The 12,756-nt window shown below is 38.7% G+C and overlaps 1 protein-coding gene across 2 annotated transcripts; it reads left to right on the forward strand.

Moving 5' to 3' along the window:
* The first annotated feature begins 1,395 nt into the window (after positions 1-1,395).
* LOC4341977 (L-arabinokinase) lies at positions 1,396-9,350 on the forward strand. Of its 2 annotated transcripts, none has more exons than XM_015788437.3 (28): positions 1,396-1,562; positions 1,633-1,824; positions 1,913-1,996; positions 2,135-2,211; positions 2,430-2,496; positions 2,660-2,717; positions 2,825-2,910; positions 3,001-3,063; positions 3,423-3,476; positions 3,569-3,671; positions 3,756-3,865; positions 3,954-4,073; positions 4,320-4,376; positions 4,666-4,829; positions 4,916-5,075; positions 5,740-5,823; positions 6,094-6,216; positions 6,388-6,518; positions 6,597-6,678; positions 6,896-6,983; positions 7,163-7,206; positions 7,284-7,379; positions 7,481-7,557; positions 7,669-7,869; positions 7,959-8,124; positions 8,403-8,474; positions 8,607-8,810; positions 8,979-9,350. In XM_015788437.3, exons 1-28 carry the CDS (start codon positions 1,452-1,454, stop codon positions 9,105-9,107), a joined length of 3,003 nt encoding a protein of 1,000 aa, XP_015643923.1. In that variant the 5' UTR covers positions 1,396-1,451; the 3' UTR covers positions 9,108-9,350. The 2 variants fall into 2 exon arrangements, with proteins under 2 accessions (XP_015643923.1, XP_015643924.1); XM_015788438.3 differs by having other exon boundaries at positions 2,843-2,910.
* The last annotated feature ends 3,406 nt before the right edge of the window (positions 9,351-12,756 follow it).

Raw genomic sequence — 12,756 nt, forward strand, 5'->3', positions numbered from 1 at the left:
CTTTGTCACGACATTAGAAGTAAATTCGTTGTAGGGATAAAATATGACTTTTTAGTTAATTCCATAATTTGTGCTGATTAATTTAATTTCTAGATAGAGTCATATTTTTATCTCTACAACGGATTTACTTCAAATGACATGCCAAAGTTACATTCGTTTTGTTCTAAGTTACTTCTATAATATATATATAAATTACTTTTAGACTTACAGAATTTACTTTTATAATTTAAAAAGTAACTTAATGAAATCTAAAAGTAATTTAGACATATCATAAAAGTAATTTGTAATTTTTCATCAAAATATAATTATGTGAGATCTTGTTGTAAATATTTAATTGCAATGAACACAACGGTGTAATCGGATTATAAATCGGATAAGTAATTTAAGAGAAACTTCTCTAAGAAAGAAAAAAAATACATAGATATTGAGTGTACTAGTAGCTTTTTTTTTTAAAGAAGTGTGTCTCTCTTTAGTACTATCCAGCTAGCACTCTCGGTGTAGTCGCGTCCTTTTCTTATTATTAATGAATGTGTAATAATAGTCAGCAGTCGTGAGATATTTTTCTCTTGTTAAGAAAACGAAAGACACAATAGTGTGAGAGGGATGTAATCATGTAGTTGGAAAAAAATTAGAGAAGAACAAGAGAGGTGAGATGAGGTGAGGTAGTATAATATAGGGTAAGTGATTTTGACATTCTAATTTGTTTCATGATATATGGGGTTTTATAATCTCGAGACATATTTTTATTTCTTATCTATTAATTTGTGTACTAGTTTATTTTCCCATATGTTAACTATTTCCTATTTTATCCCTCGACCTATTACTCCTCTCGTCCCAATATATACCAATCTACTATGGATCCGACTATGAATATAAACATACCATATCATGAATCTAATCACAGGTATGTCTAGATTCATAAATCTAGGATAAGTCTGGGTCTAATCTCGTCCTAAATTGCTACATAGTGAAATGAAGGGAATATCTTTTTTTTATGCCCCAAGTTATTTTAGTACTTTATTAATTTATGTAAAAATTGGTACTCCATCATCCCATGTTAAGTGTAGTTATTAGTTTCTGTGTTTAATATGGTATTATTATTATTATTATTATTATTATTATTATTATTATTGAATGATAAAATATGAATAGTACTTTATGTACGACTTATTTTTTTAAATTTTTTAAATAAAATAGACAATCAAATGTTAAGCATAGTAATCTATAACTGAATTTAAAATAAAACGGGGAGTACGTATTATTGGGGAGAGAGATAGAGAGAGACAGGGGGAGTGGACTGTTATGAGAGGCGAATAGTCGGAGTGGTGGCAGTTGAAGCAAGCGTCCCTCCAAAACGAGAGCAAAAAGGCGCAACCACCAACGCTACGGGATCCCATCCATTTTTCTTCCCTTTCCGATCCAAAAGCTTCCTTCCCTTCCGCCACCACACCATGCCACCCGCCGGAGACGCCGCCCACGCGCCGCCGCCGCCGCACCGCCGCCTCGTCTTCGCCTTCTACCTCACCGGCCACGGCTTCGGCCACGCCACCCGCGCCATCGAGGTACTCCGTTTGCTGCTGCTGCGCTTCGTGTTCACTGGAGCAGTTCAGTAGCGTTCGCTTCCCATCGCAGGTGGTGCGGCACCTGATCGCGGCGGGGCACGAGGTGCACGTGGCCACGGCGGTGCCGGAGTTCGTCTTCACCGCCGAGCTGCCGCGCTCCCCGTCCTCCCAGGGCCTCCTCCACATCCGCAGGGCCATCCTCGACTGCGGCGCCGTCCAGACCGACGCCCTCACCGTCGACCCCCTCGCCTCCCTCCTCAAGGTTTTCACCCACGCCCTCCTCGCTTTCCACGCTGCTGCTTCTCTCTTCATTTTCCACCTATTTTTGCCTGAATTGCTGTGGAATGCAGTATCATGAGACGGCCGTGGTGCCCCGCGAGTCGATTTTGAGGACCGAGGCGGAGTGGCTCACCTCCATCAACGCAGACCTAGTGGTACTACTACTTCTGGATTGCTCTTGTCTCATTGCGATGCATTTTGCTATTTTTAGGAGGGGGATGTTACTTGTTAAGAGTGAAATTTACTTGGACTGAAGTGAATGTGGGTGCTGTTGTTGCTTTTGGGGCCTGCAGATCTCGGATGTTGTTCCTGTGGCCTGCAGGGTGGCTGCAGATGTTGGTATCCCCTCGGTCTGCATTGGGAATTTTAGGTGGGGTTATGTCTCTTCCCCGCTTTACTTCATCTGTTTTGAATGAATCAGTTGGCACATCACAACTTATCTCTACCTCATGTTCAGTTCCATGTCTTGCCAAACTTTAGAATGCCAAATAGAATTGCATATCATAGTATAAGGATGCATACTTTAGCATTGCGGAATCAAGCAACACTGATAATACGCTATTGTTTCACTATATGTGCAATCTGCAGTTGGGACTACATATATGCAGAATATATTGTGGCATCTGGCGATCATCACCGTTCTATTGTTTGGCAGGTTTGTTTTTTTCCCACATCAGCTCATTACCCTTTCCTGTTGAGAGTGGTCAAATTCTGGCCTTTAGGTTATCTGCACTATTGTCTCCTTTAGCAATCTCCCTTTTCCATGTGCAGATACGATTACCTGCTCAATATCCAACTATCTACTCAATATTTTGCAGATAGCGGAGGATTATTCTCATTGTGATATCTTACTTCGACTACCTGGATACTGCCCTAGTATGTTCATTTGTGTTTTTCCTATTCTTTCTTTAAAATGTTCATATTTCGAACGGACAAAATTGTCAGTATTTCATTTCTCAGTTTTAATTTTTTTAAAAAATGAGTTTTCCTTAAATCCATAGTGCCGGCTTTCCGTGATGTCACTGATGTGCCTCTTGTGGTAAGAGGGCTACGCAAATCTAGATCAGAGGTTTGTGTGATTCTACTGATGAATGATGCTCCATGGGCTTGAACAACATTCTGCTTTCTTAATTTACAGTTCCCTTTTTTGATCTATTAGGTGAGGAAGGAACTTGGAATAGCAGAAAATGCGAAGGTGGTGGTTTTTAATTTTGGGGGACAGGTGGGCGTTCCCTATGGTTAAATTTCATAAGCTTAGGTGATATGTTTCTGTTTTCCCCCTTTGATATTGTTTTATATAACTCTGTGTTTTAAATTATCCTGAAATAAATCTTGTGCTTTTTTTTTGAATCTATGTTGCCTTTAGCTAGTATCTAGATATATCATCGCGTGATGTTCCCGCAACAGAAAAAAAAAACCATGATTGCACTGTAGTACTGTTTTAACAGCATGTTTCATATTATATGCTTTGTTGAAAGCTCCCAATCTTGACTTCATTACTGAATGCTCCTATGTTTTTATTTGAGTTAAAGAAGTATGATCACAAATAAAACGAAATTATTAATGTACTATTGTCCCCAGCCAGCAGGATGGAACCTGAAGCAAGAATGGCTGCCTGATGGCTGGATCTGTTTGGTATAGATTTTTATACTGGATTTCTATCCTTTAAATAAGTAAAGCATCTGCCCGGTGTGGTTGTCTAAAACTTAGCACTGTCTTCATGAAAGGTCTGCGGTGCATCTGATTCTCAAGAGGTTCCTCCAAACTTCATTAAGCTTGCAAAAGATGCTTACACACCTGATGCTATGGCAGCATCTGACTGCATGCTTGGTAAAACATGATATATTCATTTTTTAATACTAGTCCATATTTTCTATATTTTGCTATGCACTGCTTACTCTCACTACCCTATAGGGAAAATTGGATATGGAACTGCAAGTGAGGCTTTGGCCTACAAGCTGCCATTTATCTTTGTCCGCAGAGATTATTTTAATGAAGAGCCATTTTTGCGGAATTTACTTGAGGTTGAATCATTTCTAATCATCAAGTTATGCTAGGAATAACTTATGTACAGCTATGCTAAAAATGCCGCCATGTCCCATTCTATTTCAGCACTACCAGAGCAGTATTGAAATGACCAGAAGGGACTTCCTTCATGGGCACTGGAAACCTTATCTACTCCGTGCTCTCACACTTCAACCATGCTATGATGGTCCAACAAATGGTGGTGAGGTAATTTTGCAACTGATTTCCCAGGTTATTGCATAATTTCATGCAAACTGGCCAAAATTCACAATATTTATGTGGTTAATGCAACAACATTTTATTTTGTTTTTTTGTTCAGAATCAGATGTGATAAGATAAAAGCAATACTCATTTATCTAGACCAAAATGAGAAGGATAGATGCATAGTCACTAAATCGATTGTATTCCGTATAAGTATTATTTGTAATGATAAACTAATGCTTGTCCATTCAGGTGGCTGCACGAATCCTCGAGGACACTGCTGTTGGGAAGAAGTGTATTTCTGACAAAGTGAGTTACAACAGGGTTGGATTTCCATGTCTACCTTTTTGCTCATATGCCTGTTTTCATCCTGAGCTCTTTAGTTTTTACACTTCATGTGGAAAACTTTTCTCAGGGAGGTTAGAGGACAGTAAGCTTCTTTTGAAACTTTCTATGCTCCATGCTATGTAAAACCAGCATTCATTGAACTGGGAACTTCTGTTTCCTTCTTTTAAATTGTCAAAAAAATTAGATCTGTTTTGGAAACCCTGTTGTACAATCATCTGAGCCAATCAACATATCCTATTTGTAATTATAGTTCAATGGAGCAAGACGATTGCAAGACGCCATAGTGTTAGGGTATCAATTACAAAGGGCTCCAGGGAGAGATGTAGCGATTCCTGACTGGTATTCTCTTTCCGAGACAGAAGTTGGTGCCTGTCCAATCTCAGAAAATATTAAAACAAAAGAAAGCACCGAATCGTGAGTTAAATGCCCTCTCTTTTCATATTTGGGTAGTTGTTGAACAATAGACTTCGTTACTGACATAACAAGTTTAACTCTGGTAGATGTTTTGAAGACTTTGAGATACTTCATGGGGATCTGCAAGGATTACCAGACACCATGTCCTTTTTGAAGAGCTTATCTGAATTTAATCAAAGTGAGTTAAAGAGTAATGGGAAGCAACCTCAAGAGAGAATTGCTGCATCTGTGCTCTTTGACTGGGAGGTACTTGGAATTCCCTGTATTCATTTTACTGCTAAACTATACTACCACATGCACCAAATTTTGCTTCTTCTGTTCATGTAGCATGTCTAGAGTGTAGCTGTTGCAAGAGTGCATAAAGGTGCAACAATGTACAATCAGATAATAAGCTAATAACTTCCTAAATGCACAAAATATATCAACAATGATCCTGTGATGTTTCATTTTAAGTTTCACTAAGCTACTATATTAGTTTGATCAAAGTAAATCGTATCTCATTTTGATGTAGTATACATGGTCCTTGTGAGTTTCACATGTCAATTCACCATATGTTAGTTTCATGCTTTCTTACGAAATATAATTCAAGGGAAACATTTAAGATAATACAGTTTGCAGATCCTTTTTGTGATTGGCATTGTTGACCACGATTTGTATCATGTAATTTCCATATCTATTACATGGTGCAGAACATGTCCAAACAGCTCTCTCTTTTTTTTGGCCATTGAATTGTTTCTTTAACCGATCTTTCTTTTTCTCAACTCTTATCGAAACTGAGCTTTGATAACTGATTAATCAATTATTCTTGTTAACCTTTTGTTCTAACAATTGAAGGAAGTCATTCAAAATGCTTAATAAATGACTGAGTAATCATAATCCCTTATTTGTTTTTTGCGTGGTTCCATTTCAGGAGGAAATGTATATAGCAAGGGCACCTGGTCGTTTAGATGTCATGGGTGGCATTGGTGACTATTCAGGAAGTCTAGTCTTGCAGGTATGCTCAATTGCAGGTGAAAAATCATATTTCTGTACTTGATCTTTAAGTTAGGCGATTTTATTCTCCCTTGACCCCCCCCCCCCGACTTTTAAATAATTAATAATTGGGATGTATAAGTCCCATTTTTTGTGATTCTCCTTGTTTGATCCAAAAGCATTGCTTGGCACTGGTGGATGGTGTATTAGCAAATGAACCATCTAATGGCATCACAACAATACATCTTCTGTTTTAGTCAGTTGTAATTAAAAGTTTTGGTGCAATTACTAGCTGCCCCTTCGGGAAGCCTGTCATGTTGCTGTACAGAGGAACCACCCAAGCAATCAGAAGCTATGGGAAAATACACAGGCAAGACGGCTTGAGAACGGAGGCATGGAACCTGTGGTACAAATAGTATGTTCTACTCAATCATCCAAATATATTTTTTTATTAATCCTCAGTGAACGTGGATACTGCATATTAGTTATATGCTGAAAATGCTTGTCCTGGCTAATTCTTACATGAGAAAAAAGATCTCAATTATGAAATTCATATGGTGCTTACTACCAATAAACTCTCTCACAGGTATCATTTGGGTCTGAATTGAGTAACCGTTCACCAACTTTTGATATGAAATTGTCAGATTTAATGGATGTCGACAAACCAATATCCTACGAGAAAGCCAGAGAATTTTTTTGTCGCAACCCATCCCAGAAGTAAATGTCTTCTATTCCCCACAGAAGCTTAAACTGCTCAACTGTGTTGACATGTTTGTTAACTCCATCCTGTTTCAGATGGGCTGCTTATGTCGCTGGAACAATTCTAGTGTTGATGACTGAGCTAGATGTGAAGTTCACTGACAGCATGAGCATTCTGGTACACCTAAGCTTCACTTTTTTGTCTTCCCTTATTGTGCATGTGTGATTTTCCTTTTTTTTTTTGGTCTAGGGAAATTATTTTCTAAACTCTCTTTTAGGGATTCAAGTAGAATGACAAATGCACAGACATACATTTCCTCCTTTTTCTTTTTGCCCATATGCGACAATGATATTTTGGCCAATAGTGATTACTTTTGTTATGCACTGAAACTCAGGTTTCGTCTGATGTGCCAGAAGGCAAAGGTGTTTCTTCTTCTGCATCAGTGGAGGTTGCAACTATGGCTGCTATTGCAGCTGCCTATGGTTTGTAGAATTGACAGTAGTTACTTTTCCACTACTTTCTTTTTCTCTTTTCGGGATAGAGTAGACAATGAGTTAACTTAGGGCTTATAACCAATTCTGTGTAATTCTGAAATATATTTAACTAAACACTGTTTCATGTACTAAATAGCATCCTTGGTATTTTTTGCTCTGGTATGTAGGTCTAAACATTGCTCCAAGGGACCTCGCTTTGCTTTGTCAGAAGGTATGGTCTTAAGAAATGTTTGGTGGTAAAATACAACTCATTAAGTCCTTAACGTTTATGGGCCTATGGTCTTTCAGGTTGAGAATCATGTTGTCGGAGCTCCATGTGGAGTAATGGACCAAATGACATCTGCTTGTGGAGAAGCTAACAAACTCCTTGCGATGGTTTGCCAGGTTAGTAGCGTTCAATATTCATTGCAAGGTAGATCAAATCTTTAACCCAGTGAAAAAAACAATGTTGCTTCTGTATTTGTTTGATCGCAGTTTTGCTGCAGCCTGCAGAAGTGAAGGAATTGGTTGCCATTCCTAATCATATGCGGTTTTGGGGTCTGGACTCAGGGATACGGCATAGGTAGAAAATTTTCCAGACCGGGCCTTTTGTTATCAATTTATCAAGGCTGAACTTTTGTGATTGCAAGAATTGGAGCTAATTGCAGTATTCTACTATTGCTTGAATTGGTAGTGTTGGTGGGGGAGATTACGGATCTGTAAGGGTAGGCACTTACATGGGACGAAAAATGATCAAGTGTGCAGCATCCGACTTAGCTTCAGAATCCTCAGTTTCTGATGCTCCTGTTCAATCTAATGACTATAAACAAAATGCCATAGAACTACTGAAATCCGAAGCTTCCCTGGAGTATTTGTGCAACATACCACCTCACAGGTTCACTCTTATCATAGTGTTCACCAAAACACACATCGTTTCAGGTATTGCGCGGATAATGATATCTTACAGTTACATCTCAATTTCAGATATGAAGCTATTTATGCAAAAGATATTCCAGAGGTCATTACTGGAGATGCATTTTTGAAGAAATATGGAGATCACGATGATACAGTAACAGCAATTGACCCTAAAAGATCTTACAATGTGAAGGCTCCTACTAGGCATCCCATATATGAGAACTTTCGAGTTGAGGTTAGATCTCTCCATTTGGACTATTTGCTTTTGATGCAGTTGTTTTTCTTTTCCTGAAACTGAGAGGCAGCAATACATTTGTATGGTGGGAACCCTTATGAAGCTTTTTGTTGTTTGAATTTACTCTTTTTGGAAACATGCTGCGGTGATATTGTTGACATGCTCTGTGCTTTTTACCATCAAAATTACAGAACATTTTACTTAGAAAAAGGGGTCTGAAACGTGTCCAACAAAATGTTGATTGTATTATTAACTTTGTTTTAATTTGTGGCATATAGACCTTCAAAGCACTCTTAGAAGCAGCTAATACCGATGAGCAATTGTCAGCCCTTGGAGAACTTATGTACCAGGTGAATTTGAGCATCTCCACTACTTTGTGTATCGTGTACTCTTATTTGACCATAAGATTGACCATCTAAACGTACAGTTGATGACATTTGTTGTATATTGCTGACATGTTTTTCATCCCATACTGTTGGCAGTGCCACTACAGCTATAATGCATGTGGTCTTGGTTCTGATGGGACTGATCTGCTAGTTAATCTGGTACAAGAAATGCAGCACAGAAATATGTCAAAAGGTGAAAGTCCTAGTCTATTTGGTGCTAAGATTACCGGAGGAGGTTCCGGAGGCTCAGTTTGCGTCATGGGGAAAAACTGCCTCAAAAGCAGTGAGGAGATCATCGAGGTATGTTCGGAATTCCAGTTCTACGATCATAATCAGTAATAAGAGATGTTCTACGTTACGTCTGGAAAACAACTCTAACATCAGAATTAAGTGTTACACTCTTGCACTAGTTTCTTTTTGTATCATGCGAGAGATATTAGCTTTATGCTTTGCCTTGGACATTTGCAGATTCAGCAAAGGTACAAGGCAGCAACTGGCTACCTACCAATCCTATTCGATGGATCATCCCCAGGCGCTGCCAAATTCGGCTACCTGAAGATCCGACGACGCCCCTCGTCACCAATTGCTGCCAAATGAAGAGATTGGCTTTCAGTTTGTCGTGCAACTCGGTCTGTCAATGAGTTTCATCAAGACCGTTGATTGAAAACATTGTGCCATCCTGTCAACTGCAATTGTTCGTTCATTGATTAATTGCTCCATTCTGGGGCACAGTCGTTGCAATTGTAGATTTCGTGTGACAGCCAATTCGTTGGGTTGCTTTCGTGTGGAACTGTGAAAATGTGAAATACTGGATTCTTCTGAAAGGTTAGTGGTTTGGTACTTTGGTTTGTGGGTTAGAACCCAATTGGATCCATGCCAATGCAATTATTTTGCCGTATTAGAAAAATGCTACTACTATTCGCGAAATCTGGTGGCTGCAAATCGAGGAGAGGACGACGGCCGGCGACACCTATCTGCCTCGCATCGAGAGCCGCAGCCCATCGCGCCGGTGGGCAGAATCTGCATCCGCGATCTCCTCTTCCTCGTGGGGGTCTTGACGATGGCGATGAGCCGATCCAGGCACCGGCAAAAGTGGGCGGTGATGGAGCACTCGAGCAGAGGAAGGGGGAGAGAAGAGGGATGAGAGGGGGTTGACCCACTGACATGTGGGTCCCACTGTTTTAGCTTTTTATTTGAGTACCAGGTGGAACCCACCTATTTTGTTTTTACTTTTTAAATTTTTAATTCTAGCTTCTAATGCCACGTCAACGTCATGTAAGAAGATGACTAAGTCAAACTAGCCACATAGGCGCCATATCAGCTAAAACCACCGTCCAAACCACATTAGGACATCGTTTGCACTGGTTTTGTAAGTTGGCGGACGGGTTATATCTGGTTTTCAGTTTAGGGACGAAAATCAATCTGGCCGACAAATTGAGAGATCTAAAGCGAACTTATTTCTTACTTCGTCCGTTTCACAATGTAAGACTTTTTAGTATTGTCTACATTTATTTAGATGTTAATGAATTTAGACACATGTATGTGTTTAGATTCATTAATATCTCTGTGTATGTGGGTAATGATAGAAAGTCTTATATTTTAAAACGGAGGGAGTAGTTTGTTCGGCCTGGCCCATCAGCGTGTGCAGAGGCCTTGTTGACACAGATCGGGCCGCATCTCCGATGAGCCGAGCTGAGCCTGCCAAACATGTCAACCGGCCCAGGTGAGGTTGTTGTCTTGTGTGACGCTACCATACCAAGCTATTGACAGAGAGGGAATTATTTTTACAAACAAAAAAGCAACAGGAATGTAATATCTCCCCTCGTCTCCTCTGTTCATTAGTTTATCGGCCCAATAAAAAAAATTTAACTTCTATATCTTTTGTTTGAATTTAATTTTTTAGTTCCTTTTTACCAGTCATTTTTCAGTATTAGCTTTGTTTTGAACATAAATTATTTTTGTTTGTTTCGTTTGTTTTTCTTTCCATGGCTTATCTAACATAGCTTTAATAAAAATACTGGTTGGTCGAAGCAGTGGCATGACGTTGTGCTTCCTGGGTCACATCTAATCCAAACTGAATTGTATCATGCTAACTACTATATCACATCAATAATTAGATGTGAAGTGAAAGTGTCTCAACTGGTTAGGTTTCTTTTAGTGGAACTAACCCATCCAGATTTAAATTCTAAATATTTGATACGAGTGCTCGCATTTACGGCTAATTAGGCGACGGAGGATGAACCCAAAACACTTGCCGTTTCCTCGCTATTCTGCCAAAATTTACTACAGGGAGAAAAAAGAACGAAACTAGCTAAAAGGACGATCACAGATCAGTTAGCCCAGCGTCTACGCCAGAACAACCATGGTTTAATCAGTCATGTATCTCTGACCAAATCAACGACGACATTAATTGGCTAGCTACCTCAACCTAAAATTAATTTCACCAAAACTAAAGCACATTTGTAAGTTGTGAGGCCATCAAATTAAACCGGATTCCCCATAGCTAATTAGAGCAGTTACAATAGCAGGCTATAAGCCAGCTATAAACATATTTTAAGAAGATAAATAAGGAGAGAGAAGGGCAGCGGGCTATAGATTTATAGCCAGCTGTAGCACGGACTCCAAAACAGTGTGTATGACAGGTGGGACCAGATATTAATATTGTAGTATGTAACTATTATATGAATGAGCTATTAGATTGGCTATAGATGAATTGGAGCTAGTAGTTGGTTACACAATTAAACTTGCTCTTAAGGCACAAATTCAGTTCAGTACTAGCTGGAGAATTTTCCACATGGAAGAAGTGGGGCAGAAAGGAAAATTAAAATGGAAGTTGTGAGGGCCATAAAATTAACTGGATTCCCCATAGCTAAGGCACAAGTTCAGTTCACTCCTAGCTTGAGAATTTTCCACAAGGAAGAAGTGGGGCAGAAAAGAAAATTAAAATGGACACGACATGTTGGAAAAACCAGATTTAGACGAAAAGACGTCCCTCCAAACATTTTTTAAGAAGAAATTGTGAGCGTGTTAGAGATTGAACACAGGATCACGGGGTTAAAACCATATATCCCTTAACACTGCACTATCAAGTGCATCTTGACACTACATGTTGGTATCAACTCCCTGGAGCATAAACCCCCAAGTATCTAGCAGAAAAAGGTTAGGCCCAAATCACCTCAATGTCAGCCAATTCGGATGGACAAAGTGGGAGCTTTCCAACAAATCTTGCCAGAATCTTACCACTGATCTCTTGGTGCAAAACACCGTAGCGCAGAGAAATCACATCCATCTGGCGATAGCGAATGCGTGATGCACTAGGCGTCACTCGCAACTGTTCGTACGTGCCGGAATCGGTGATCGAATCACGTCGCCTACCTATGTCGTGGATGCGTAATCTTCATACCCAAATTTGCACATCCGATCGATATTTTTCTCGCCGTCTTTAACTGTGGATTGGGTTAATTAAGTAGTACTGTAGCATGCATTTGAGAGTTGGAATTAAAATAGTACTCCCTCCGTTTCATATTATAAGTCGTTTAACTATTTTTCTTAGTCAAACATCTTTAAGTTTATTCAAATTTATAGAAAAATATAGTAACATTTAAATATAAAATAAATGTATTATCAAAATATATTTAATATTTAATACTGAATTTAATGAAACTAATTTGGTGTTGTAGATTTTGCTATTTTTTCTATAAATTTGATCAAGTATAAAGAACTTTGACTAAAAGAAGGTCAAACGATTTATAATATGAAATAGAGGGAGTAGCTATGAGTCACTTACAGGGAGTTATATATATTTGTTTTCTATAGAAGTCACTTACATGTTTGCATAGTGATATATATCTTATACAAATTTATCTTGTTATTTTTTAAAAGAAAATTAATAGCTATTCAAGTAACATGTAAATAAATGAGAAGATATCCTCTCGAGGATGAATACACTTTTTTCCGAATAAAGGAGATTGAACAAATAATCCATGACCATGACCCATTTCTAATTGAGATTGATAAGCATAAAAACAACCATTTCAGTTATTTTAAGTGAATTATTGCAGTGGCCAGCATGAGATGACACCACTTGAGAAAAGAGATCGAAATGCTGAATGCTCTCAGCTAATATACCGGATTAAAAGCACATGTTGCGCGATCTGTCTTTGACAAAGAGCGATATGCTGCTGTATATTATCAGATATATATATATATATATATATATATATATATATATATATATATATATATA

This window comes from Oryza sativa, chromosome 6, assembly GCF_034140825.1.
Source record: "Oryza sativa Japonica Group chromosome 6, ASM3414082v1".
In the NCBI taxonomy this organism is placed as follows: Eukaryota; Viridiplantae; Streptophyta; class Magnoliopsida; order Poales; family Poaceae; genus Oryza; species Oryza sativa.

Coding starts and splice junctions, on each gene's coding strand:
- LOC4341977 (XM_015788437.3), top strand. CDS start 1,452: ATGCCACCCGCCGGAGACGCCGCCCACGCGCCGCCGCCGCCGCACCGC. Junction 4,074..4,319: donor GTCCAACAAATGGTGGTGAG/GTAATTTTGCAA, acceptor TTGTCCATTCAG/GTGGCTGCACGAATCCTCGA. Junction 8,811..8,978: donor GCAGTGAGGAGATCATCGAG/GTATGTTCGGAA, acceptor GGACATTTGCAG/ATTCAGCAAAGGTACAAGGC.